This window comes from Erpetoichthys calabaricus, chromosome 1 (genome assembly GCF_900747795.2).
Source record: "Erpetoichthys calabaricus chromosome 1, fErpCal1.3, whole genome shotgun sequence".
NCBI classification, from domain to species: domain Eukaryota; kingdom Metazoa; phylum Chordata; class Cladistia; order Polypteriformes; family Polypteridae; genus Erpetoichthys; species Erpetoichthys calabaricus.
Window position 1 is genome coordinate 17,228,501 of NC_041394.2, and position 27,569 is coordinate 17,256,069.

General features: G+C 42.5%; 1 protein-coding gene across 1 annotated transcript; it reads right to left on the bottom strand.

The window, feature by feature from the left end:
* Positions 1 to 1,981: 1,981 nt before the first annotated feature.
* LOC114647197 (uncharacterized) lies at positions 1,982 to 26,908 on the bottom strand. Its single transcript, XM_028795792.2, has 5 exons — positions 26,488 to 26,908; positions 26,243 to 26,361; positions 26,056 to 26,146; positions 8,390 to 8,693; positions 1,982 to 2,956 (listed from the first exon to the last, which is right to left on the bottom strand). Exons 1-5 carry the CDS (start codon positions 26,494 to 26,496, stop codon positions 2,562 to 2,564), a joined length of 918 nt encoding a protein of 305 aa, XP_028651625.1. The 5' UTR covers positions 26,497 to 26,908; the 3' UTR covers positions 1,982 to 2,561.
* Positions 26,909 to 27,569: the final 661 nt, after the last annotated feature.

Below are 27,569 nucleotides of genomic sequence, written 5' to 3' on the forward strand. Positions count from 1 at the left end.
GCTGAAAGTCATTCAGCTCACTAGGACGTGACACCTTTGGGACTGGGGTGATACGAGATGTTTTCCAAAGCCTCGGGACTCTCCCCTGTTCCAGGCTCAGGTTGAAGATGCGCTGTAGAGGACCCCCCAGCTCCGATGCACAGACCTTCAGCAGTCGTGGCGATACTCCATCTGGACCCGCTGCTTTGCTGGCACGAAGTCTCCTCAGCTCTCTGCTCACCTGCGCTGTTGTAATTATGGGTGGGGATGTCTCTCCTATGCTGGTATCAGCAGAAGGATGTGTGGAGGGTGCAATACTCCGAGGTGAGAGTGAGAGTGGGGTGGTCAAACCTGTTAAAGAAGTTGTTCATTTGGTTTGCTCTCTTCACGTCTCTCTCGATGGTGGCACCCCGCTTCGAGCTGCAGCCAGTGACGATCTTCATCCCATCCCACACTTCCTTCATGCTGTTATTCTGCAACTTCTGCTCCAGCTTTCTCCTGTACTGCTCCTTTGCCGCCCTGAGCTGGACTCGGAGTTCCTTCTGCACGCACTTGAGCTCATGCTGATCACCGCCTTTAAAAGCCCTTTTCTTCTGATTCAAAAGGCCCTTGATGTCACTTGTAATCCATGGCTTGTTGTTAGCATAGCAGCGTACAGTTTTTACTGGAACTACAGTGTCCATACAGAAGTTGATGTAGTCAGTAGTGCAGTCAACAACCTCCTCAATGTTCTCACTATGAGATCCTTGCAGGATATCCCAGTCTGTTGTTCGAAAACATTCTTTCAGAGTATTCTCAGCCTCTGGGGTCCACTTCCTGAATGAGCGTGTGGTTACAGGTAGGACTCTTACTTTTGGTTTGTAGTGAGGCTGAAGCAGAACCAGGTTATGATCTGCTTTCCCAAGCGCAGGCAGCGGGGTGGCGCTGTATGCGTCTTTAACGTTTGCATACAGTAAATCAATAGTCTTATTTCCCTGGGTGTTACAGTCCACATACTGGGAGAAGGCAGGTAATGTTTTGTCCAGCGTCACATGGTTAGTCTCCAGCGATTAGCACAAGCGCCTCAGGGTGCTACGTTTGTAACTTAGCAACAGCAGAATGGATGCTGTCACTCGCTGTCTCCACGTCCGCCTGAGGAGGAATGTACACGATGACAACAATGACGTGTCCAAACTCCCTGGGCAAGTAATAGGGACGTAAACTTACGGCCAACAGTTCGATGTCCCTGCAGCAAGTGGAGACTTTGACGTTAACATGTCGAGTTACACCACTGTGTATTACCATAGAGAGCAAGTCCTCCTCCTTTGTGCTTCCCACAGGTACTTGCATCTCTGTCCGCTCTAACTGTGCTAAACCCGGGTAGATCCACATTAGCATCTGGGATGGTGGTAGTTAGCCACGTTTCGCAAAAGCACAACAAACTGCATTCTCTGTAGGTTCTGCCATTTTTCACCAGCGCAGCCAGTTCGTCGATCTTATTTGATATTGAGTTATTTCCCAGAAGGCACCGAAGGCTTAAAACGCCACTTTCTCGCAAGACGCTTCATTTTTAGCTTAGTGCCGACTCTGCTGCCACGATACCGCCTTCTTACCTCGTCGGGTAAATAGGGAACCACACCGACACTGGCATTTGTTCTCAGCGCTCGAAGTTGAGTACTTGAATAGACGAGTCTCGGAGTGTAAAAATCCATGCCCACGTTGTAAAAGTAAGTGTGTCCAGGGAACGAATCCACATAAAATAAAGTGATAGGAGTGATCAATAAATAAAAATAGAAAAATAAAAGTAGAAAAATGAACTCGTACACGGAGCTGCTGAAAAGGCTGCCACTCTCGGCAGCGCCGGAGTCATACCAGATTTGTCCTATTAGATGGTGTTTCTTTCTTTAATAAGATGTTACATTTCTACCACAGTTCTCTAACTGGACAAGTAAATGTGAAAAATATATAAATGTCAAAACTTCAAGAAAAAAATATTTATTTTATTAAACATTAACAGGCCAAAACAGACTGTTGAAGTCTTTTAAAATGGAAAGAACAGCTTGTACAGTAGGAGCTACCTCCTCAAGTGAAGTTAAAACATAACGGTATTCAGAACATACAATTCTACGAAGCTTACAGCTAACAGACTTACTTGAACATATTCCCAAAATCCAACTAGAGATGGGCTAACCGTGAACATCAAAGCACACTTACAGTGTGCAACCTAAAACACAAATGTAAACCAGTTCAAACGGTGTCTCCCGCTTCATCACTGATTGTTCCTTCACCTTGTCTCTTAACTTCTTTTGAATTGCGTTCCTTTTGTATGAACTATCTGGTGTTGTTAAAGTTGTCCGCACTTCACACACTAATGTGGTTTTCCTCTAATGTCAGGTACCTGGTGCCATTCAAGATTTTTCAAATAGATGAACATCGGTACAGTCTTTTCATTCTGTGAATTTGCTGCTGATACTTTTGGTGTCAACGCATGATGTAAACATTTGTTTCTCGACTGGTGGTTTCACTTACAGATGGCATTCCCACACAGTTTTGGCATGTATAAAACACCAAGTTCTCGAGAATTTTCTTTGATTCCCCTATTTTTAGACGACTTCTCCAGTCTCACTATGTGTAGACCAACACTGCTGCTGGTTAATCTCCAGACGAGGCAGGCTAACTTTGCACATTGGAAATATATTCTTAACTGCACACCCCACCGTAAGAATATTCTCTGGAACAGTGGAAGAAAAATCTCCTGTAGACGACTCAGCTTTTACAGCTGCATCCTCCTCCTTAGTGCTGACAAGGCTCTGACCCATAAGGTCCACTGACACTGCAGGTGAATCCAGGTCATGCTTAATGTGCTCATTAATAGGCAGAATATCTTCACCGTTCATTTTAGACGAGTCTTTGTCTGAAACCAAAGTGCCGTTTTCCAAAAGATGAAGGCCAAACTGAGCCATATCTTCTGCGACTTGGAAAGTAGCCTCTGGTGATCCTGCATCAAGACACAAAATGAACATTCTCACATGTCGAAGCAGCCTGTGTTATTTAAGGTCCATTATTAAAATCAGTTCTTATGCAGAATGGATAAAGTATGTGGACAGAATGGAGGGAACACACTGTGCTATATACTCAGATATACTGTACAGTCATAAAACCGAAAAACACGGTCCAGACAAATCACAAAAAGAATTGCCAGATCTGATGTTAGGCAAAATAAGACAAGAATGGAAAAAAACTGCAGCCCAAAAATCTCCCTACATGTAAATGCAAAGAATTATTATTATTATTAATGACATCCTTTTTCTGGGTAATGGCACTTTAGATATTCCCCATATTCTTAACCAAATTACTGTATATATTTACGTTTAAGTTCTCACGTAGGTAAGTCAGGGCTTCATTTTACAGTATAATTTCTGGTAGTTTATAATGTCGGTCGTATAAGTCGAATGTGGAAAACTCATGCTATTGGTCCAAGAGATTACGATATGCTAACGCCCACCTGAGAGAGTAACCACAGAGCACACTGCCTTTTGTTGCCCTCTATTGTGCTTACGTGACCACACAGTGATAACCAAACTAATCTAAAGTGCCGCTTGCACTGTTTTGTGTTTTTTGTATCTCACACCCTCATACACCTTTATCGTAAGAGCATCCCTTATCTACGATGGAGCGTTCAATCAGAAGAAAATATGAAGCTGGTTTTAAATTAAAAGTCGTTGAAGTGGCGAAAGAAATTAGTAAGTGCGCTGTTGTAACAAAATTCCATGCATCTGAGAAACTGGTGCGAGATTAGAGGAGGCAAGAAAATGTAAAAAAAAAGTTTTGAACGGGCGTATAAGTCGGGGTCTGATTTTATGATCGACTGTTCGGGTTTCAAGACCCGACTTATACGTGAGTATATACGGTAATTCTAATGAAGCCCTAACTGGCTAGAAAATCTGTTGGCCTAGATTAGACCGGGCGACCTGAATTGGGCGCGGCGAATAAAGACAAACGCAACAAAATTATTACAGAAAATGTATTAGATAAAGGCAGTGATTGAACGTATAAAAAGGCGAAAGCAAGACTATTAAAACATCCAATTAATTAATGCATGAACTTCTAACGAACTATTTCTAAAGCTCTCTATATTTCATTGTTTTCTGCTCTTACTCATTGTTGTGTTATACTTGAAGCTGTAGATTATGTGCAATGCCACGTAGATATTCGAGATGCGGTCTATTAGCATAATCAAGGACAATTGATTTAATTTGCTCCGAAGTGTCTCTGTAGGTCTTCCTTGGCCTTGGAATAGGCCAACCTGCAACGAGCTGTTCCAGACATATTCCAGAGCCATTTGAACTAAATTATCTACGAACGCCTTTATTCGCCGTGCTCAATTGAGGTCGCCCTTTTGAAGCTCGCCTTTTTATGCGCGCCCTTATTGAAGGATACCGATTAGACCTCCAGATACGCCTCTTAAACTGCATTTCTCAAAAGTCTTTTCTTTATGTAGCTGCATTAACATTTCAACATCAGTGGAGGACATTTCTAATGTGCCAAAAAAGAAACCCCTCTTCATTTGTTGATCCGATCACACTGACTTGCCCTTTCTAACCTGCTATTAAAATAAATATTGCCATGCTCTCCCATCTCTTTCAGTCAAATATTGGTTTGTGGTAAGATCTTTTTTCTTAAGTTTCCTGCAAAATGCAAAAAAAATAAAATAAAAATAAAAAATATGAATCTACACCACCAGTCAAAAGTTTTAGAACACCTCAGTCTTTCTTTAAATGTCAGTTAGTTGAAATGCAATAAATGGCCTGCAACAGTGAAAAGATAAGCAGTACACCACCAGAGATTTAAATTTAAAGTTTAGGTTAGCAAAAACTGAAAAAAGGACATTTCAGAATATTACAAATGGGCCTCCTTCAGGGAATTACTAATAGGTTACAACCTACAGATGTTCTGCAGCAATTAAAGGAAATGAAACCTTGCATGTTGAAGAAACAATTTGCACAGGTGTCCTAACTTCTGTTGATTACTAAAAAACCTTCTGTGTGTCTTAAAGCAGAGTTGGAACAGACTGTGTTACTACACCCTCTGAAGTTGAACAATATGGAATATGGAACAAATAAACAATTGTAAATAAAAACATAAGTCAAGGAATCAGTAAGTGTACAAAATGGGATTTAAATTCTTGTTTCATCATTCAAGTAGGCATCTTCTGCTGATATAACAGCCAAACCTGTGGTAACCCCTTTTAATTCAGAATGCCAGTCATTCTGTGCAAGTCAGCAACCAACCTCCTCCTCCATGTTTGACAGTTCATGTCACACACTGAGATACCATCACCAACTCGACGGCGTACACACACCCTGCACGATGAACCGAAGATTTCAAGTTTGATTTCATCAGCCCATAAGACTTTCTTCCAGTCTGCTGTAGTCCACAGCTGGTGTTTCAAGGCCCTATTTTGTCCTTTAAGTAATGGCTCTCTTATTGTCACTCGCCCTGCCAAACCTGCAGCACAAAGTCTCCTCTTCACAGTACAAACTGAGATTTGTCTCTTTTTAAAATTATTAGAAGCAAGTAACATTTCATACAGTAAAGTCAAACTTAGAAAAAAACTAAATTCAATTCAATCCCCACCCAAGAGAAAGAAGAAAGACCAACACCCTGAGTAAAGCATTAAGAGTAGAAAAAAGAGGGAAGAGAAACCTTTCCCCCCCCAATACAGTGGAACCTCGGGTCACGAATGTCTCGGACCACGTACAAATCGGGTTACGACCAAAAAGCTCGCCAAACTTTTGCATCTGTTCACGACCACACACTCAGGTGACGAACAAGCCAGTTTCCCTTCCGGTTCGTATGCGCCGATGATTTCCGCACATGTTCAGTCTCTCCCTGTGCATTCCCTGTGCAGCAAGCGAGAGAGAGAGAGCGAGCAAAAGAGAGAATGCAAGAGAGCGAGCGAGAGAGAGAGAGAGAGAGAGAGCCCAAGCAGGGGTGTTTTGGCCGATACTCGGTGGGGTAGAAGGAAGCGGTCGCTCCAGCTGAGCGATCAAGAAGCTGGAGTGACCAGAAGAAGTAAGTAAACATTTAGTTTACTATTACACTGTGCATTCTATGGTATAATTAACTATTTTTGTGCTTAAAAATCTTTAAAAAATATATATTATTTACATACAGGTCGTACGGTTTGGAACGGATTAACTGTATTTACATACAGTCCTATGGGGGAAATTACTTCGCGTCACGACCAAATCGGGTTGCAACCAGAGTTTTGGAACGAATTACGGTCATGACCCGAGGTTCCACTGTAGATCATGATTGTGAAGAAATAACTGATTTTAAAAATACCCAACTTATCCTTTAAATTGTCACATCCCATCATGCCCTGTCATATATACAGTAATCCCTCCTCCATCGCGGGGGTTGCGTTCCAGGGCCACCCGCGAAATAAGAAAATCCGCGAAGTAGAAACCATATGTTTATATGGTTATTTTTATATTGTCATGCTTGGGTCACAGATTTGCGCAGAAACACAGGAGGTTGTAGAGAGACAGGAACGTTATTCAAACACTGCAAACAAACATTTGTCTCTTTTTCAAAAGTTTAAACTGTGCTCCATGACAAGACAGAGATGACAGTTCCGTCTCACAATTAAAAGAGTGCAAACATATCTTCCTCTTCAAAGGAGTGCCCGTCAGGAGCAGAGTCTGTCAGAAAGACAGAGAGTAAAGCAAAGAAATCAATAGGGCTGTTTGCTTTTAAGTATGCGAAGCACCACGGCACAAAGCTGTTGTAGGCGGCAGCTCACACCCCCTCCATCAGGAGCAGAGAAATAGAGAGAGAGAGAGCCAGAGTAAAACAAAGTCAAAAATCAATACGTGTCCTTTGAGCTTTTAAGTATGCGAAGCACCGTGCAGCATGTCCTTCAGGAAGCAGCTGCACACAGAAGGTAGCAACGTCCCTATCATCTAGGTGTGCGAACAGCCCCCCTGCTCACACCCCCCTACGTCAGAGAGAGAGAGAGAGAGAGAGAGAGAGAGAGAGAGAGAGAGAGAGACAAAGTAAGTTGGGTAGCTTCTCAGCTATCTGCCAATAGCGTCCCTTGTATGAAATCAACTGGGCAAACCAACTGAGGAAGCATGTACCAGAAATTAAAAGACCCATTGTCCGCAGAAACCCGCGAAGCAGCGAAAAATCCGCGATATATATTTAAATATGCTTACATATAAAATCCGCGATGGAGTGAAGCCGCGAAAGGCGAAGCGCGATATAGCGAGGGATCACTGTACTACCATTTACATTTACATCATTTAGCAGACGCTTTTATCCAGAGCGACTTACAACAGTGCTTAGTAGTCTACGACTGTTCTTCAGTCTTTAAGGCTAGGATTAAATCTACTGTCCTTAAACAAGTTACCGCTGACCAAGTTGTACACAAAACCATGCTAGAAGAAAATAATAGTAAGTTGTTAGTACTAGGAGTTAGTACAAATTTTTTTTTTTTTTTTTTTGAGAAAAGGGTAGAAAAAAGTATGGGGACTTTAGTCCCCCAAGTGCTGTTTAAAGAAGTGTGTCTTCAGATGACGTTTGAAGACAGTGAGGGTCTCCGCTGTTCGTACAGCAAGAGGAAGTTCGTTCCACCACTGAGGAGCCAACACTGCAAAGAGTCTTGATGCATGTCGTCCTCTTCTTTTAAGTAAGGGTGGTTCTAGACGAGCAGAAGTTTAGTTGCAATGGTTCAGTCCAAGTCCACACCTCAACTGTGGTGGGACCTTCAGAGAGCTGTGCATAAACGAGTTCCCACAAACCTCAATGAACTGAAGCAACTTTGTAGAGAAGGCCAAAATCCTTCACAATGATGTGAGAGACTGATAGAGTCCTACAGAAAGCCATTACTTCAAGCTATTGCTGCTAAAGGAGTTTCTACAGGAAGTTGAATTGTGGGGTGCACTGAGTTTTTCCACACATGGCTTCTCCAATTTGGCTTAATTTTTGTTAAATAAATAATTCAGTGGAATCTGTTGCAAGTTGTTTTACACCTGAGGTTACATTTCAATAATTGTAGAACCTGGTTAAGACCAGAATGTTTTTTAATTATGTCCTGATCCGTAAACAAACAGAACTTTAAGAGGGTGTACTTCCTTTTCACGTGACAGTATATTAGGAGTGCATGCAAACTCCATTCAGAACCTGGCACTGTGAGGCAGGAATGACAGCTCTGCACTAACACCCTGCTAATGTACTAAACATCTGTACTAAATGTAGTGAGCTTCAACCTGATTAGAACTACACGTATATGGAGAAAGATCGCTGTCAAAGATAAATCATAATAATTTACATTTCGCATGTGTCAATTAAAATACAATACTGGATCACTTTCCATAAAAGTTTTCTAACATTAAAAGAGGGAAAAATTGTGGGTTTTACTTACTTCTGCAAAGGTCGTCTTCGATGATCTGGCAACAAGGGTCTGTGGGACTTTCCTGCTTACTACATGAGTTGGGTAACACCTGCTCTTCAGCAGCCTCCATTTTCTGTTCTTCTAGTTTAGTCATTCTGGCCTCCAAAGAGAATAAGCGTTGATCTATTCCTTCCAGCTTTTCTGTAATTTTAGCCAGTTTTGTTTCGATGCTACCGAATTCATTAGGGGGGTCACACCTACTCATCAGCACAGAGGGGTTTTGCCTGCATATCACTGCCTGATGCATCACATCTACATTTTTATCCATTTCTTTCTGAGGAACAAAGATATAGGAATGTAAGTTTACATTTTTAAAAATTCTCTAGTAATATTAATGACTTAATGATGCTGTTAATAATAAAGAAACTTATTTGTTGTCGAACAGCTACATATAGAATTTAAGAATAAAAGCTCCTAAAGGAACACTCCACCCAAAAATTATATTTTATGGGTACTAGGGGGCTCTGCTCCCTGCTCACTTTGCTCGCCAACCCCCTGCCCCAGCACTACTGCTCTGACGCTCACGTATGGGGAAGCGGATGTACAATTTAAACAAATTGTTATTTTCATGGGAATTGTTACATATGCATGATAGAACTATTTTACATTACAGAGAGTAATTAACCACATTGAAAAATAGTACAGTAATCCCTCCTCCATCGCAGGGGTTGCGTTCCAGAACCCCCCACGAAAGGTGAAAATCCGCGAAGTAGAAACCATATGTTCATATGGTTCTTTTTTATATTTTATGCCCTTATAAACTCTCCCACACTATTATAAACATTTCCCGCACAATTATACAGCATAAACCCTTTGTATTCTCTTAGATATTAGGTAAGATTCGTTGAAATTATGTATGTAAACACAGTTTAAATACAGTGAAACCTAAATATTATTTTAAAGATATCGAGCGTCTCCGATATCACATATGTTACAGCCATTACGACAGACAGGCCACCAGCAATAAATACGTACAATGCAAGAAAAACTGTATACAGTAAAATGTGCGTACAGTGACACTAAACTATGTACATTGTAGCAGATAAGGCTTTTGTCCACCTCTTGAACCCTCAGGTACCACTCTGAACACGAGGTAAAAGTATAACTAATATTTTTATTATTATTATACAGTGCACCAAGCACCCTTTCCACCACACTATTCATAAATCAATAAACTATTCAATAAACCAATCCTCCTCGCCCAGACACTTTGCAACCCTACCTCCCAGCTCAGCTCAGTGTTCTGGGCTTCCCATAATCCTTTTATAGCTCCTGACCCGGAAATGGTTCCTGGCAAAACCCACAAGTCCGTTTTCCTTCCGGGTCAGGGCAAACAGTCCTTTTCTTCATCCCGGGAGCACGTCGCTTCCTCCAGTCACATGACTGTGACGCACTCCCGGGTTATAGGGCACGCAAGAGCCCACTAGCCCCCCTACAGCGACTCCCGGTGGCCCCCAAGGTATCCAGCAGGGCTGTGTGTATAAACTACATAGTCCATGAGGCCCTGCTGGAGGTCAGGGCACCATCATGCTGTCCGAAGGGCTCCTCCTAGCGGCCTGGGGGTGGCGACCGGAGTCCATAGCCGGTTGTCCATCACAACATGTAATAAGTACTGTACGTAGATAATTAATTATGGTTACTCACCAACAATGACACGATGACTTGTCTGATAATGATGAGTTTAATTTTACTGCACAACAAAGGATAGCGTTACAGCTCTTCTAAAGGAGCCTCTTCAGGCGACTGTGTAGCACCGCCGTTGTTCTTCTTCCAGCACTCTTCAATCCAAATCCCTAAAGCAGATTCCATCCAGACTACTGCCTTATCACGTCCACTTGCAACTCGTTTTGCGCCCTGGTTAAAGGACACTGTGGCCGTAGATCTTATATGCTTTTCCTCCTTTTTAAATAAAAACAATCGTGGACTCATTGATGCCATAATGGTGTCCTGCAGCGGTGTAGCTGTTCCCTTCCTTCAACATATCCAAAACTTTTCTGCAATCATTTGCATCTTCTGTTGGCGCTTGGACACGGGGCTTGAAGCAGTAGCAGGAGCACGTTAATGCTGAATGAGTGAGATGAGACTTCCTGGTTAATGCAGCACTCCGTCGCTGAGCCAATCAGCAGCACACAGGAACTTAACTGCGTGCTCTGATTGGGTAGATTCTCAGCCATCCGCCAATAGAATCTCTTGTATGAAATCAACTGGGCAAACTAACTGAGGAAGCATGTACCAGAAGTAAAAAGACCCATTGTCCGCAGAAACCTGCGAAGCAGCGAAAAATCCGCGTTATATATTTAGATATGCTTACATATAAAATCCGCGATAGAGTGAAGCCGCGAAAGTCGAAGCGTGATATAGCGAGGGATTACTGTAAAACATAATAAACTGAAAGAAAATGTTTCATGTTGCATTACACTTATTTGTTGAGTTATATGTTTTCATTCTGTTTGGCTTTGAAATTAATATGCAAATACTTCTTAAACTTACACTTTTACTGTAAAACTGCAGTAAAAACAATATTTGGAATTAACTTTTCGTCAATATCGCATTGAATTTTGATTCTGTGTTTGGAGTTACATCGTGACAACGTAACGTATAACTGCCCGTGAGTGAATATCATTTCTCTTTCTAATAAATAAACCGACTTTTTCTAATGTCTGTCCCTGTGATTTGTTAAGTCTTTGAAAACAGGAAACTGTAAACGTTTTAATACTAATGGCATATCAAGATCTCCTTTGGTGTCTGATGTTATCCCCTGAAGATGTACTACATTACCTTTCTTGTTGCCCGTTTAAATTTTACATGTCAGAATTGTTTGACCAGTTTTGAATACAACTAATCTTGTCCTATTGCATAGCCCATCTGTGGTGTAGCGGGTCCACAGCTCAAGTCAAAAAGGCCACTTTTTAAATAAATACAGTAATCCCTCGCTACATCGCGCTTCGCCTTTCGCGGCTTCACTCCATCGCGGATTTTATATGTAAGCATATTTAAATATATATCGCGGATTTTTCGCTGCTTCGCGGGTTTCTGCGGACAATGGGTCTTTTAATTTCTGGTACATGCTTCCTCAGTTGGTTTGCCCAGTTGATTTCATACAAGGGATGCTATTGGCAGATGGCTGAGAAGCTAGATTGCTTACTTTTCTCTATCTCTCTCTTGCGCTGACTTTCTCTGATCCTGACGTATGGGGATTGAGCAAGGGGGCTGTTCGCACACCTAGACGATACGGACGCTGGTCTAAAAATGCTGAAAGATTATCTTCACGTTGCTATCTTTTGTGCAGCTGCTTCCTGAAACGACATGCTGCACGGTGCTTCGCATACTTAAAAGCTCGAAGGGCACGTATTGATTTTTGCTTGAAAATCAATCTCTCTCTCTCTCTCTCTCTCTCCTCCTGACGGAGGGGGTGTGAGCTGCCGCCTTCAACAGCTTTGTGCCGCGGTGCTTCGCATACTTAAAAGCCAAACAGACCTATTGATTTGTTTGCTAGAGATTGTTTTCTCTATCTATGTGACATTCTGTACTCCTGACACGCACTCCTTTGAAAAGGAAGATATGTTTGCATTCTTGTAATTGGGAGATGGAACTGTCATCTCTGTCTTGTCATGGAGCACAGTTTAAACTTTTGAAAAAGAGACAAATGTTGTTTGCAGTGTTTGAATAACGTTCCTGTCTCTCTACAACCTCCTGTGTTTCTGCGCAAATCTGTGACCCAAGGATGACAATATAAAAATAACCATATAAAAATATGGTTTCTACTTCGCGGATTTTCTTATTTCGCGGGTGGCTCTGGAACGCAACCCCCGCGATGGAGGAGGGATTACTGTAGTTGCCGCACTCACAGGTTAGAGAGGGGGCATGGTAGTGTGGCCAAAGCGGTTCCCGGGTGATTCGTGATGCGGACGGTCCTCGCTTAAGTGCACAGGTGAGGAGTCGTCCGCATCCGTAATTGTTGCCGGGAGTTGCTAATTGCCACACCAGATCCACTTCCCGTAATATTTAATAGAAGCGCGAGGCTGATGGGAAGAGAGAGAAAAAGAGAGAAAAGTGAGAAAAGAACGGGAATGGAGGTTAATGGGGAAATAGGAGGCAGGAAGGAGAAAGCTGGTGCGGGAGAGTGAGAGCGAGAGCTGGCTCATGAAGGTTTAATGCAGCTGGTAGGAGAGCCCCAGAGGAGTGTTTGGCAAACTCTCGGAGGGGGCAGATTGAAGTGGTCGCTCCAGCTGAGCAATTTTGAGGAGCTGGAGTGACCGGCAGAGGGGTCGACGGACCGTTGAAGGAAGCGGAGTCGAGGAGGGTTTGGGCGTATTGAGCCCCAACGAGAGTGCCCTGGCCGCTGGGGAAGAAACCCAGGTCTCGGTCCGGTTGGAGCCCGATGTAGCCGGAGATCGGTGGGCTACCAGACCAGAATTGAAGGGAGCTGAATTTTACTGGTAAGGTGACTCCCTGTTACGGGGCCCGTATGAGAGAAGTAGGGGAGCCACCAGTAAGGAATACATAAGCACCGGAGTTTTAAGAAAGACTGCCTCCAGCCATTGTTTTCAACCTCTTTGTTTTAAAGGATTTTTTTTCTATTGTGTTTTAACCTCCATAGTTCACTTGGTTTTTATTGGATTATTCATTTATTTACTTTAAGAGACACTGCTCTTATTTGTTTGGACAATGTTTTGGTTTTTTAATAAAAGCACTTTGCACTTTTTGTACCATCCCCTTGCTTCAAGGTTGATGTCTTCACTGCCTAGGTCATCGGTGACATTACCGACTGTGTCGGGTTCAAGGGCTCCCAGAAGTAAGATGGGAGCATGCAGCAGAACCTGCATTGTCACACCATCACTCAGACATATATTTACGCAATAACATTACGATATACCCTTCTTTCAACAGTAATTTGGCCGGTAGAAGACCGGACGTTGTTAATGGTTGTATATATTCTACTGGATATTGTAAGTTGATGTTTTCATCTTCCGCAACCTCACCACCAACTGTTTCAGCATAGTCTATTGATACGCATTTAAGCAATTTGCCAATTTTATCGTAAAAAGTTATAACAGCTGAGAGAGCAGGAACTGCATTTGACAAAAGCATTCACACGAATAAGAGGTGAGAGGACTGTGTGTGTGGGCCGTTAACCTGAAATGGTTGAGAGCAGGATGGGACTTGAAAAAATCTCTTGGCAATAGTCTCGTCTTAAGATTTTCTTTATACAGAGATGTAGTTTGTAGAGATGGCTAAGAAAATATTTTAATCCCATGTTTTCATGCAGAATGAGAGAAAAATGTTTATGATTGTAGCTAAAGTTTTGAAGTGTGCAACTGTGACCCGTGAGGTTTATTCCATACACATTATTTTATTTAAAACTAGCTGTCCCCTGTGGCTCAGCCCAAGTAGTAATGAAACAAGATAGTGAGGAGGAACTCGCCCGGCTCCCCACTCCTGACGTCACGCTTTCCTCATCCTCTCAGCCCGCAGCCTATGTCTCGGATTAGTGCGAATATATTGCTCCTGCAAGCTAACTACGATTCTTAGCGTGATGAGAGAAGTCACAAAATCAACCAGAATGTTCAAGCAAATTATAAAAAACAAACACGATCTAAATCGGTTAAGTAGTTTCATTCGCTAGCTTAGTAGAGATAAGATACGCCCCGAGGCTGGCACGTGAGTGAGGAGGGCCCCGCCCCCTCCCCTGCATCTCTCTACAATTTGCGCAAATAAAATCGGTACCGCAAGCGAACTATGATACTTAGTGCAATGAGAGAAGCTGCAAGCAAATTATAGAAAAAAAACCCGATCTAAATCCATTCTTTTGTGAAAAGTGGACAGACATAGAGACTGAGAGACAGACAGATGTTGGGTTATATATATATATACATACACACACACACACACACACACACATACATACATACATACACATACATATATATACATACATACACACAGTACAGTCACTTATCCAACCTTCGCTTATCCGACATTCCGTATTATCCGACGTCCCACTGCAAAAAAAAAAAAAACAACAAAAAAACGCGAGCGTGAGCGTAGTCTATTTTTTGTTGCCAAGTTCATTTTTTCAGGTTAATATATTCTGTTGTTTTGTTGTAAAACATGATTATTAGGTTCGTAATGTGTAAAATTATAACATAGTTTGACGTTTAATAGGCTTTTTCTTAACACCTCCCTCCCATTATCCGATATTTTCGCTTTTCCAACGCTCTGCCGGCCCGTTTATTTATGCCGGATATATCTGACATAAACGGGCCGGCAGAACGTCGGAAAAGCGAAAATATCGGATAATGAGAGGTGTTAAGAAAAAGCCTATTAAACGTCAAACTATGTTATAATTTTACACATTACGAGCCTAATACAGTGGAACCTCAGTTCACGAACATCTCTGAACACGTACAAATCGGGTTATGACCAAAAAGTTCGCCAAACTTTTGCCTCTGTGCACGACCACACACTCGGTATAGGAACAAGCCAGTTTCCCTTTCGGTTTGTGTGCACCGATGATTTCCGCTCATGTTCAGTCCCTCACGGGGAGTGTGAGAGATAGCACGAGAGAGAGACACAGACAGACACATGCAGGCGCAAGAGAGAGAGACACATGCACACAAACGCGAGAGAGAAAGAGAGACACATGCACACAAACGCGAGAGAGAAAGACATGCACACACACACACGCGCGCGCACGAGAGACACACACACACACGTGCGCATGCACGCACACACACACACACACGCACGCCAGAGAGGGCCAGCCACATAATCCACTGTAATCATGTTTTACAACAAAACAGAAAAATTTAACTGAAAAAATGAACTTAGCAACAAAAAATAAGACTACGCTCACACTCGCAACTTGCAGTTCTTGTTGCCGATTGATGCGTTTTTTTTTTGTGGTGGGACGTCGGATAATACAGAATGTTGGATAAGCGAAGGTTGGATAAGCGAGACTCTACTGTATACATATATATATATATTATATTTATATATATATATATATATATATATGATATATAGATATACAGTACTGTGCAAAAGTTTTAGGCAGATGTGAAAAAATGCTGTAAACAAAGAATGCTTTCAGAAATATAATGATTGTTTATTGTTATCAATTTACAAAATGCAAAGTGAGTGAACAAAAGAAAAATCTAAATCAGTATTTGGTGTTCCTACCCTTTGCCTTCAAACCAGCATCAATTCTTATCGGTCCACTTGCACAAAGTCAGGGATTTTGTAGGATTCTAGTCAGGTGTCTTATCAACCAATTCTACCAGACAGGTGCTAATGATCATCAATGTAACACGTAGGTTGAAACACAGTCATTAACTGAAACAGAAACAGCTTTGTAGGAGGCTTAAAACTGGGTGAGGAACAGCCAAACTCCGCTACCAAGGTGAGGTTGTGGAAGACAGTTTCATGTCATGGCAAGATTGAGCACAGCAACAAGACCCAAGGTAGTTCTACTGCATCAGCAAGGTCTCTCCCAGACAAAGATTTCAAAGCTGATTGGGGTTTCAAGATGTGCTGTTCAAGCTCTTTTGAAGAAGCACAAAAAACGGACAACGTTGAGGATCGTAGACGCAGCGGTTGGCCAAGGAAACTTAGTGCAGCAGATGAAAGACACATCAAGCTTATTACCCTTCGAAATCGGAAGATGTCCAGCAGTGCCATCAGCTCAGAACTGGTAGAAACCGGTGGGACCCAGGTACACCGAAGAAGTCTGACCAGAAGTGGTCTTCATGGAAGAGCTGCAGCCAAAAAGCCATACCTCCGACGTGGAAGCAAGGCCAAGCGACTCAAGTATGCACGAAAACATAGGAACTGGGGTGCAGAAAAATGGCAGCGGGTGCTCTGGACTGAGGAGTCAAAATTTGAAATATTTGGCTGTAGCAGAAGGCAGTTTGTTCGTCAAAGGGCTGGAGAGCGGTACAATAATGAGTGTCTGCAGGCAACAGTGAAGCATGGTGGAGGTTCCTTGAACATTTGGGGCCGCATTTCTGCAAATGGAGTTGGAGATTTGGTCAGGATTAATGGTGTTCTCAATGCTGAGAAATACAGGCAGATACTTATCCATCATGCAATACCATTAGGGAGGCGTATGATTGGCCCCAAATTTATTCTGCAGCAGGACAACGTCCCCAAACATACAGCTAAAGTCATTAAGAACTATCTTCAGCATAAAGAAGAACAAGAAGTCCTAGAAGTGATGGTATGGCCCCCACCGAGCCCTGATCTCAACATCGAGTGTGTCTGGGATTACATGAAGAGACAGAAGGATGTGAGGAAGCCTACATCCACAGAAGATCTGTGGTTAGTTCTCCAAGATGTTTGGAACAACCTACCAGCCGAGTTCCTTCAAAAACTGTGTGCAAGTGTACCTAGAAGAATTGATGCTGTTTTGAATCCAAATATTGATTTGATTTAGATTTCTCTTTTGTTCATTCACTGCATTTTGTTGATTGATGAAAATAAATGATTAACACTTCCATCTTTGAAAGCATTCTTTGTTTATAGCATTTATTCACATCTGCCCAAAACTTTTGCACAGTACTGTGAGATATAATAATATAATAAAAATATATTATATATATATATATACACACACACACACAGTGCATCCGGAAAGTATTCACAGCGCATCACTTTTTCCACATTTTGTTATGTTACAGCCTTATTCCAAAATGGATTAAATTCATTTTTTTCCTCAGAATTCTACACACAACACCCCATAATGACAACGTGAAAAAAGTTTACTTGAGGTTTTTCCAAATTTATTAAAAATAAAAAAAACTGAGAAGTCCCATGTCCATAAGTATTCACAGCCTTTGCTCAATACTTTGTCGATGCACCTTTGGCAGCAATTCCAGCCTAAAGTCTTGTTGAATATGATGCCACAAGCTTGGCACACCTATCCTTGGCCAGTTTTGCCCATTCCTCTTTGCAGCACCTCTCGAGCACCATCAGGTTGGATGGGAAGCATCGGTGCACAGCCATTTTAAGATCTCTCCAGAGATGTTCAATCATATTCAAGTCTGGGCTCTGGCTGGGCCACTCAAGGACATTCACAAAGTTGTCCTGAAGCCACTCCTTTGATATCTTGGCTGTGTGCTTAGGGTCGTTGTCCTGCTGAAAGATGAACCGTCACCCCAGTCTGAGGTCAAGAGCGCTCTGGAGCAGGTTTTCATCCAGGATGTCTCTGTACATTGCTGCAGTCATCTTTCCCTTTATCCTGACTAGTCTCCCAGTCCCTGCCGCTGAAAAACATCCCCACAGCATGATGCTGCCGCCACCATGCTTCACTGTAGGGATGGTGCCAGGTTTCCTCCAAACGTGACGCCTGGCATTCACACCAAAGAGTTCAATCTTTGTCTCATCAGACCAGAGAATTTTCTTTCTCATGGTCTGAGAGTCCTTCAGGTGCCTTTTGGCAAACTCCAGGTGGGCTGCCATGTGCCTTTTACTAAGGAGTGGCTTCCGTCTGGCCACTCTACCATACAGGTCTGATTGGTGGATTGCTGCAGAGATGGTTGTCCTTCTGGAAGGTTCTCCTCTCTCAACAGAGGACCTCTGGAGCTCTGACAGAGAGACCATCGGGTTCTTGGTCACCTCCCTGACTAAGGCCCTTCTCCCCCAATCGCTCAGTTTAGATGGCCGGCCAGCTCTAGGAAGAGTCCTGGTGGTTTCGAACTTCTTCCACTTAGGGAAGACGGAGGCCACTGTGCTCATTGGGACCTTCAAAGCAGCAGAAATTTTTCTGTAACCTTCCCCAGATTTGTGCCTCGAGACAATCCTGTCTCGGAGGTCTACAGACAATTCCTTTGACTTCATGCTTGGTTTGTGCTCTGACATGAACTGTCAACTGTGGGACCTTATATAGACAGGTGTGTGCCTTTCCAAATCATGTCCAGTCAACTGAATTTACCACAGGTGGACTCCAATGAAGCTGCAGAAACATTACAAGGATGATCAGGGAAACAGGAGGCACCTGAGCTCAATTTTGAGCTTCACGGCAAGGGCTGTGAATACTTATGTACATGTGCTTTCTCAATTTTTTTATTTTTAATAAATTTGCAAAAATCTCAAGTAAACTTTTTTCACGTTGTCATTATGGGGTGTTGTGTGTAGAATTCTGAGGAAAAAAATGAATTTAATCCATTTTGGTATAAGGGTGTAACATAACAAAATGTGGAAAAAGTGATGCGCTGTGAATACTTTCCGGATGCACTGTATCTATCTATCGAGATTATAGACATATATACACACACACAAATATTATATATATATATATATATATATATATATATATATATATAAATGAGAGAGAGAGAGAGAGAGAGAGAGACATAACTGAGGCTATAAAAATAAACACAACTGAAGCCACATAAATCAGCTGACAGAGACAAACACTATTGCCATATAAGCAATGTGACAGGGAGGTGGGAAGAGACAAGTCGAGTCAACACAGGCAGGCTATTAAAATGTGCTCCTTATTTGGTGTTGAATAATATATGTCCTTGTGAATGAATCCCATGTTTGGAAAATGTGTGTTCTTATTTTGGAACCTGAGAAAAATAAAAACCTTGGGCAACTGCACTGAACATTAAAGCTCACCTAAGGATGGACAGATGGAAGACGTGGCTCCTGCCCATGCCTGCTGCCTTCCGCACTCTCTCTCTCTCGAAGGAACCCCACAACTGCATCACATTTTTTGCCAGTAGCTTGCCTTCGAATATTGTATTACTGTGAGTGTCCAGCCGATATTTAAAAAAAAAAAAGCTAAGTGTATTCTTTTAATAATACAGTGTACCAAACACCAAAAAAATTAAAAAAATATTAATAGTTATTTCTGAAAAAAATCACTACATTGTAAACAGGAAAACACATTCCCATAATACTGTGCCTTTGAAATGAAGTCGGAACTCTGAACCAATGAAAGACATGGAGAGGCTTCAAATGGTACCTTATGGTGCCTTGCATAAAATGACAGCTACTAGACGACTGTCAAACTCAAGTGGTCCACTGTTAGATTTAACATTAGCAAAGTGGTCGTTGGTCCAACACATTTTCAACTACTGTCCTAAACCAATCAAGGCATTCAAATGGTTAATTTAATTAATGTGAACTAAGGTGAAAACATTAAAGGCTTTAAATACACAGTACACTAGTATACTAGTAGATTAGATACACTTTATGAATCTCAAGGGGAAATTCAAATACATACAGCAGCAGAAACATAAACAAGAATACAGACCCATAGGACAGATAATACTGCCAATCAATAAATCGGACAGACTAGATGGATGGACAGCCCACCAGAAGTGGAAGAGATCACTAGGGACTTTCTGTTCCCCTCAGGCGCTAGATAGCAGCAACCCTTTGTGCCGGTGCCCATTTAGGAACCAGCAGGGAATGCTGGGAGTTGTAGTTCGGCAGCACAGCCCTGTTGGGGTCCATGGGTGCCGAATGGTAGTGCTGCAGGGAGATGCACTCCGTAATCATAGACATATATAGGTAGACGCCGCATTCACTGTGTTGCCCAGAGTGGCAAAAGTGCAATTTAAACTAATACAGGTAAACGTGGAAACCGGGTTTTATGATGAAAAAACAATAACGTTTAAAACAGTATCGTTTACATACAACAGATTTTGGCAAATTGTTTAAATGCAATTATTTATATCCATTTATACACTAATAATGGCTATTATTAAATAATAATTAATTTTTATTATTATTATATTATTAAATAATTCCTCCCATATACAGTAAGTAAGATATCTCGGACTGCCTTCTTCCATCTCTGAAACATTTCTAGACTTCATCTTATTTTTAAGCAACACAGTACTGAAGTATTGGTTAATGCCCGAGTTACCTCACGTATAGATTACTGTAATGATATTCTATCTGGCATCCCACAAAATCTTATCCATCACTTACAACTTATACAACATTCTGCTGCCAGGATAATAACCTGCTGTTCTAAATCCACTGAACATATTACACCTATTCTCTCTCAGCTTCACTGGCTCCCTGTTAACAACAGAATACAGTACTAAATACCGCTCTTAACATTTAAAGCTCTCCACAACCCCAGTGATCTCCTACAGACTCGCACTCCTCTCGCTCACTCAGAGTCATGCAGCGTCTAGTAATTCTATGTCTATGTCCCTAATAAGTGGGACTTCTACATGACTCAGAAGTGCTTCCATCGGGCAGTGGACCTGGCACCGGAAGTTCTCCCGGGTCCTTAATAAAAGGGACCACACTGCTTTATCCAGGAGTCGGAGCTGGGAGGACATAGAGCAAACATTGACTGGAGGAGGGCAATGCGGTGAGAAGAAGAGTACTGTGGAGAGAGAAAGAGAGAACCTGTGTTTGTGTGCTTTTGCAACTTTGTTAAGTACTGTGTATAATAAACACACCATTATTTGAACCCAGGACTCTTGGTGTGATCGTGTTTCGGGCTTTGGTGCTCGCTGATTCCCTGGTTGCATCACAATGTGTACTATTATAATATGCAGATAATAAAACGGTACCGTACAGTACTGTTTAAAAAAACTGGTAGTATCAGCATTATGCAAAATTGTGTAATGTCCCTACATGAAAATACAACTAAAACTGCTTTATGATGCCTTTACTGAAAGTGAGTACTCTGTCTTTAAGAAGGCATGGGCAGTAAGGAGTAGGAGTGCTAATTTTGTGCATGTGGTGCTGTGTCACTTTATAATACAGTTACAAAAAGAAAGACAAAAATGGTTATGAACACCAGTTGCCCCCAAATTGTTGATAAACCGGAAAGTCAAAGAAAGATGTGGCAGTGCATATAAGACAAATGAAAAAAGCATATATCAACTGCCCATCCCAATGTCTTCTGGGATTTCAGAATCCAACATGTGTGAAATGGTATTTACAGTAAAAATAAGAGAAATGAAGGTCATGTATTTCAATGGTTTAACAAGTGAAACATTTTCACACCGCACAAGTTCACAAAGAACTCTTCCCAAAGCTTATTTAATGAACAGACACTATAGTGATTTGGTATGGTTTTGAGTCATCAAAGGCCTTTAGTGTTTATTTCTGAAGTTAGGACACATGCACAATGGACACATTGGAATAAAAGAATGGCAAGGACTTCAAATCCTTATCCAGTAGATAGGTAGGTAGGTAAGACAGATAGGAAAGGCACTATATAATAGATGGATAGACAGACAGACAGACAGATAGGAAAGGCACTATATAATAGATGGATAGACAGACAGATAGGAAAGGCACTATATAATAGATGAATAGACAGACAGACAGACAGATGAAAGGGACTATATGATGGATACTGTACAAAAGGCACTATATAATAGATAGGCAGAAAGACAAAAAGACACTACTAGACAGATAGATAGAGATAGGCACCACTAGATAGACAGACAGACAGACAGGTAGACAGAAGGTACTATATTATAGATGGATAGATAGGTGAAAAATACACTATATGATGAATAGATACTGTAGGAAAGACACTACCAGACAGATATTCTTCTTTCAGCTGCTCCCATTAGGGGTTGCCACAGAGAATCATCTTCTTCCATATCTTTCTGTCCTCTGCTTGTTCTGTTACACCCATCACCTGCATGTCCTCTCTCACCACATCCATAAACCTTCGCTTAGGCCTTCCTCTTCTCCTCTTACCTGGCAGCTCTATCCTTAGCATCCTTCTCCTAATATACCCAGCATCTCTCCTCTGCTCATGTCCAAACCAATGCAATCACGCCTCTCTGAGGAACATAGGGTTACGTACAAGAGTGGAGGAAGATGCACACAGGTAGATTACATCCTATGCAGGAGGGTCAGTCTGAAGGAGATTGAAGACTGCAAAGTGGTGGCAGGGGAAAGTGTAGTTAAGCAGCATAGGATGGCGGTCTGTAGGATGACATTGGAGATCAAAAAGAGGAGGAGAGTGAGGGCAGAGCCAAGGGTCAAATGGTGGAAGTTGAAAAAGGAAGACTGCAAGGTTGAGTTTAGGGAGAAGGTGAGACGGGCACTGGGTGGCAGTGAAGAGTTACCAGTTGGGCAACTACAGCAGATGTAGTAAGGGTGACAGCAAGAAGGGTGCTTGGCGTGACATCTGGAAAGAGGAAGGAGGAAAAGGAAACCTGGTGGTGGAATGGGGAAGTACAGGAGAGTATACAGAGGAAGAGGATGGTGAAGAACAAGTGGGATAGTCAAAGAGATGCAGAAAGTAGACAAGAGTACAAGGAGATAAGGCGCAAAGTGAAGACAGAGGTGGCGAAGAAAAGGCGTATGATGAGTTGTATGAGAGGTTGGACACTAAGGAGGGAGAAAAGGACCGGTGGGCTAGACAGAGGGACCGAGCTGGGAAAGATGTGCAGTAGGTTAGGGTGATAAAGGATAAAGTTGGAAACATACTCACAAGCGAGGAGAGTGTGTTGAGCAGATGGAAAGAGTACTTTGAGAGGATTATGAATGAAGAGAATGAGAGTGAGAAGAGGTTGGATGATGTGGAGATAGTGAATTAGGAACTGCAATGGATTACCAAGGAGGGAGGAAGTAAGGACAGCTATGAAGATGATGAAAAATAGAAAGGCCGTTGGTCCAGATGACATGCCTGTGGAAGCATGGAGGTATTTAGGAGAAATGGCAGTGGAGTTTTTAATTGATTGTTTAATGGAATCTTGGAAAGTGAGAGGACGCCTGAGGAGTGGAGAAGAAGTGTACTGGTGCCGATATTTAAGAATCAGGGGGATGTGCAGGACTGCAGTAACTACAGGGGGATAAAATTGATGAGCCACAGCATGAAGTTATGGGAAAGAGTAGTGGAAGCTCGGTTAAGAAGTGAGGTGATGATTAGTGAGCTGCAGTGTGGTTTCATGCCAAGAAAGAGCACCACAGATTCAATGTTTGCTCTGAGGATATTGATGGAAAAGTTTAGAGAAGGCGATAAGGAGTGGCATTGCGTCGTTGTGGACCTGGAGAAAGCATATGACAGGGTGCCTCGAGAGGAGTTGTGGTATTGTATGAGGAAGTCGGGAGTGGCAGGGAAGTACGTAAGAGTTGTACAGGATATGTACAAGGGAAGTGTGACAGTGGTGAGGTCTGCGGTAGGAGGGGCAGATGCATTCAAGGTGGAGGTGGGATTACATCAGGTATTATCTCTGAGCCCTTTCTTATCTGCAATAGTGATGGACAGGTTAACAGATGAGATTAGACAGGAGTCCCTGTGGACTATGATGTTTGCTGATGACATTGTGATCTGTAGCGAGAGTAGGGAGCAGGTTGAGGACACCCTGGAGAGGTGGAGATAAGCTCTAGAGGAGAGGAATGAAGGTCAGTAGGAACAAGACAGAATACATGTGTGTGAATGAGAGGGAGGTCAGTGGACTGGTGAGGATAAGGGAGTAGAGATGGTGAAGGTGGAGGAGTTTAAATACTTGGGATCAACAGCACAGAGTAACGGGAAGTGTGGAAGAGAGGTGAAAGAGAGTGCAGGCAGGGTGCAATGGGTGGAGAAAAATGTCAGGGGTGATTTGTGACAGACGGGTATCAGCAAGAGTGAAAGGGAAGGTCTACAGGACAGTAGTGAGACCAGCTATGTTATATGGGCTGGAGACGGTGGCACTGACCAGAAAGCAGGAGACAGAGCTGGAGGTGTCAGAGTTAAAGATGCTAAGATTGGCATTGGGTGTGACAAGGATGGACAGGATTAGAAATGAGGACATTAGAGGGTCAGCTGAAGTTGGACGGTTGGGAGACAAAGTCAGAGAGGCGAGATTGTGCTGGTTTGGACATGTGCAGAGGATGGATGGATGGATAGATGGATAGATACTTTATTAATCCCAAGGGGAAATTCACATACTCCAGCAGCAGCATACTGATACAAAAAACAATATTAAAGATTGATAATAATGCAGGTAAAAACAGACAATAACTTTGTATGATGTTAACATTTACCCCCCCCCGGGGTGGAATTGAAGAGTCGCATAGTTTGGAGGAGGAACGATCTCCTCAGTCTGTCAGTGGAGCAGGACAATGACAGCAGTCTGTCGCTGAGGCTGCTCTCCTGTCTGGAGATGACATTATTTAGTGGATGCAGTGGATTCTCCATAATTGATAGGAGCCCGCTGAGCGCCCATCGCTCTGACACAGATGTCAAACTGTCCAGCCCCATGCCAACAATAGAGCCTGCCTTCCTCACCAGTTTGTCCAGGCGTGAGGCGTCCCTCTTCTTCATGCTGCCTCCCCAGCACACCACCGCGTAGAAGAGGGCGCTCGCCACAACCGTCTGATAGAACATCTGCAGCATCTTATTGCAGATGTTGAAGGACGCCAGCCTTCTAAGGAAGTATAACCAGCTCTGTCCTTTCTTACACAGAGCATCAGTATTGGATCAGTATCAGATGCTGGGTATATTGGGAGAAGGGTGCTAAGGATAGAGCTGCCAGGTAAGAGGAAAAGAGGAAGGCCTAAGAGGAGGTTTATGGATGTGGTGAGAGAGGACATGCAGGTGATGGGTGTGACAGAGCAAGATGCAGAGGACAGAAAGATATGGAAGATGATGATCCGCTGTGGCAACCCCTAATGGGAGCAACCGAAAGAAGAAGACGACTAAGGCGCAGATCTACTTAGAAACTAATGAAGCTTAAGCTGCGGGACCCACTCCCAGAGGAACCCCAAAAAGAGACTTTAGACAACATGGCTTAAACACTGAAGTGTCTACTGTACGAGAAGGGTCTATGTGTAATTCCATACAAAATAATTAAAATTGAAATTTAAAAAGGTTATTATGCAATGTAGGTAAGCCATAAACGAAAAAAAAAAAAAAAAACGTCCAGTTTTGGATGCTTCATGCTAAATAAATATAAATTATAAATAAAACACTATTAACATAACAGTTCAAGATTCCGGGCTGGAAAAATAAAGGTAAGTCAATGACAGCACTCGTCAGATCCCGAACCTCTCAGCTTTGACGAGTCAAAATGACAGTTTGAGATATAATTTGTATTTTATATTGTATTGTACTGTACTGGTGAAATAATATGAATAAAATGAAATAAATGCGTAACAAATTATATATGTATGTGACACATGTACTTACTTATGCCAACAGTTCCTGCCTTTTTTCTGTATTGTCACGTAACTCAGTACTTTTATTTATTTGAGTATTTCAATTTTGTCCGGAATATTCCTGCATAGGGCGGCACGGTGGCGCAGTGGGTAGCGCTGCTGCCTCGCAGTTGGGTGATCTGGGGACCTGGGTTCGCTTCCCGGGTCCTCCCTGCGTGGAGTTTGCATGTTCTCCCCGTGTCTGCGTGGGTTTCCTCCCACAGTCCAAAGACATGCAGGTTAGGTGAATTGGTGATTCTAAATTGGCCCTAGTGTGTGCTTGGTGTGTGGGTGTGTTTGTGTGTGTCCTGCGGTGGGTTGGCACTCTGCCCAGGATTGTTTCCTGCCTTGTGCCCTGTGTTGGCTGGGATTGGCTCCAGCAGACCCCCGTGACCCTGTGTTCGGATTCAGCGGGTTGGAAAATGGATGGATGGATATTCCTGCATAACGTGATAAGGCAGCAAAAAGAAGGCAAACACCGGCATATCAAGTGAAAAGATGAAGAAGAAACTTACTGCGATGCTACCTTCGTGACACAAGCGCTTCTCCGCGCGCTCCGTGTCCTTCGAGTTGCAATCCTTTACTGGACTACTGTTGCTCTGACGTCTGGGGATTGGGGGTGGTGAAAAGAAAATCCCATTAAATAAAACGGCACAAGCAAGATAGTTACATTATGCAATTAAAAGGTCAAGGATAGCTCACCTGCACTCGACTAAAATACGCTTCTTTTGAACGCCCGTAAGGCCATGATGACTCGTGAGATGCCTGGCGAGGTAGCGCGTTCTTGTAGGACATTTGGGGCAGGTCTCCAAGTATTTTGTCTGAAAAAAACAAACATATATCCATTTCATCAATGAAACTAAAAGTCTTAACGTTAACACCGATATAGAGAACGCGCTCTGTTACCAAGGTAAGCTTACACAAAACTGTCCGGAAACGCCTCTTACCCCAGTCATCCCGGATCGCTCCCTCGCAGGCCGTCAGACTTCTTCAGACGCCCCTCCTTTTTTCTTATAGTCGGCCTATTTGAGTTTCAAGCAAAGTTGCCCGAATTCGATTATTTTAAATCAGTCGTGCGTGAAAAAATGGCTTTTGCAATTGTTAGCTACTTTGTAAACACAAGAAACGTCTCTTCGTATTTCCACGCCGTTTTAGACTTTTTGCCTTTCCTACTTGTTAACGGTGAAACATCACAGAACTCCATTTACTGAAAAAACGGGAAATGGCAGGTTGTTACGTTTACAAAAAAAGGATTTACTTTATATTACATGTATTGTTTATGTTCCATTTTTTAACATAACTCGATAATGTAATTTACTGAATCTTGTGTGATGTACAATATACTGTAACACTCCTCCAACACTAGGCAGTGTGTTCTAAAAAGAGGGGCGGGCAGAGACAAACCTGCCACTCTTAATAAAACAGCCTCTGGGGTGCTGGGGAGGAGGGACTTTTGGAAAAAGGAGGTTCAGGTAAAAGAAGAGGTTTGTACTCGTGTGTGGGATGGCTTTTGGAGTGGAGTGTTTGCTGTTTGTCCTGACTACATTGTTTTTTTCGGCTTGTGGAGTCAGAAGAAAAATAAATAAAAACCATTGATTAGTTTTTTTGGACAATTACCACCACTTGCCTGCGAGATTCATTTGCCTGTCTGGGAAGGGACATTACAATACAAATTTCAGTCATTTAGGCAGAAGTCAAAATAGTTCTATTTGGTCCTCACCAGAAATTAATACGCACCAAGCGGCTTCAGCGTCAGCGGAGGTTAGAGAACTTGGCGGTGAAGTCACGTGACTTACAAAGACGCAACAGGTTGTGGGTTTGAGTTTTTGACGCCGGTTAAGAGCAAAAGGTTAGCGAAATAAAAGTTAAAACACGCACGCGAGAAATATTCACATATGCATTTAAAGCACTTAATCACACAGGATAACGTTACCCCGTTTTGCGTTTTTCCTTGTATTTATCAAACAATACCCACTAACTACCGTCACAAGTCAGTAAAGGTACTATTAAGTTGTCTCGATTTACTCGC

Bases quoted from the DNA above. Each gene is read 5' to 3' on its own strand.
- LOC114647197 (XM_028795792.2), bottom strand. The intron at 26,147-26,242 runs GTGAGCTATCCT...CCCAATCCCCAG, and splicing joins CGTATTTTAGTCGAGTGCAG to ACGTCAGAGCAACAGTAGTC. The intron at 8,694-26,055 runs GTAAGTTTCTTC...TTTGTTCCTCAG, and splicing joins GTCACGAAGGTAGCATCGCA to AAAGAAATGGATAAAAATGT.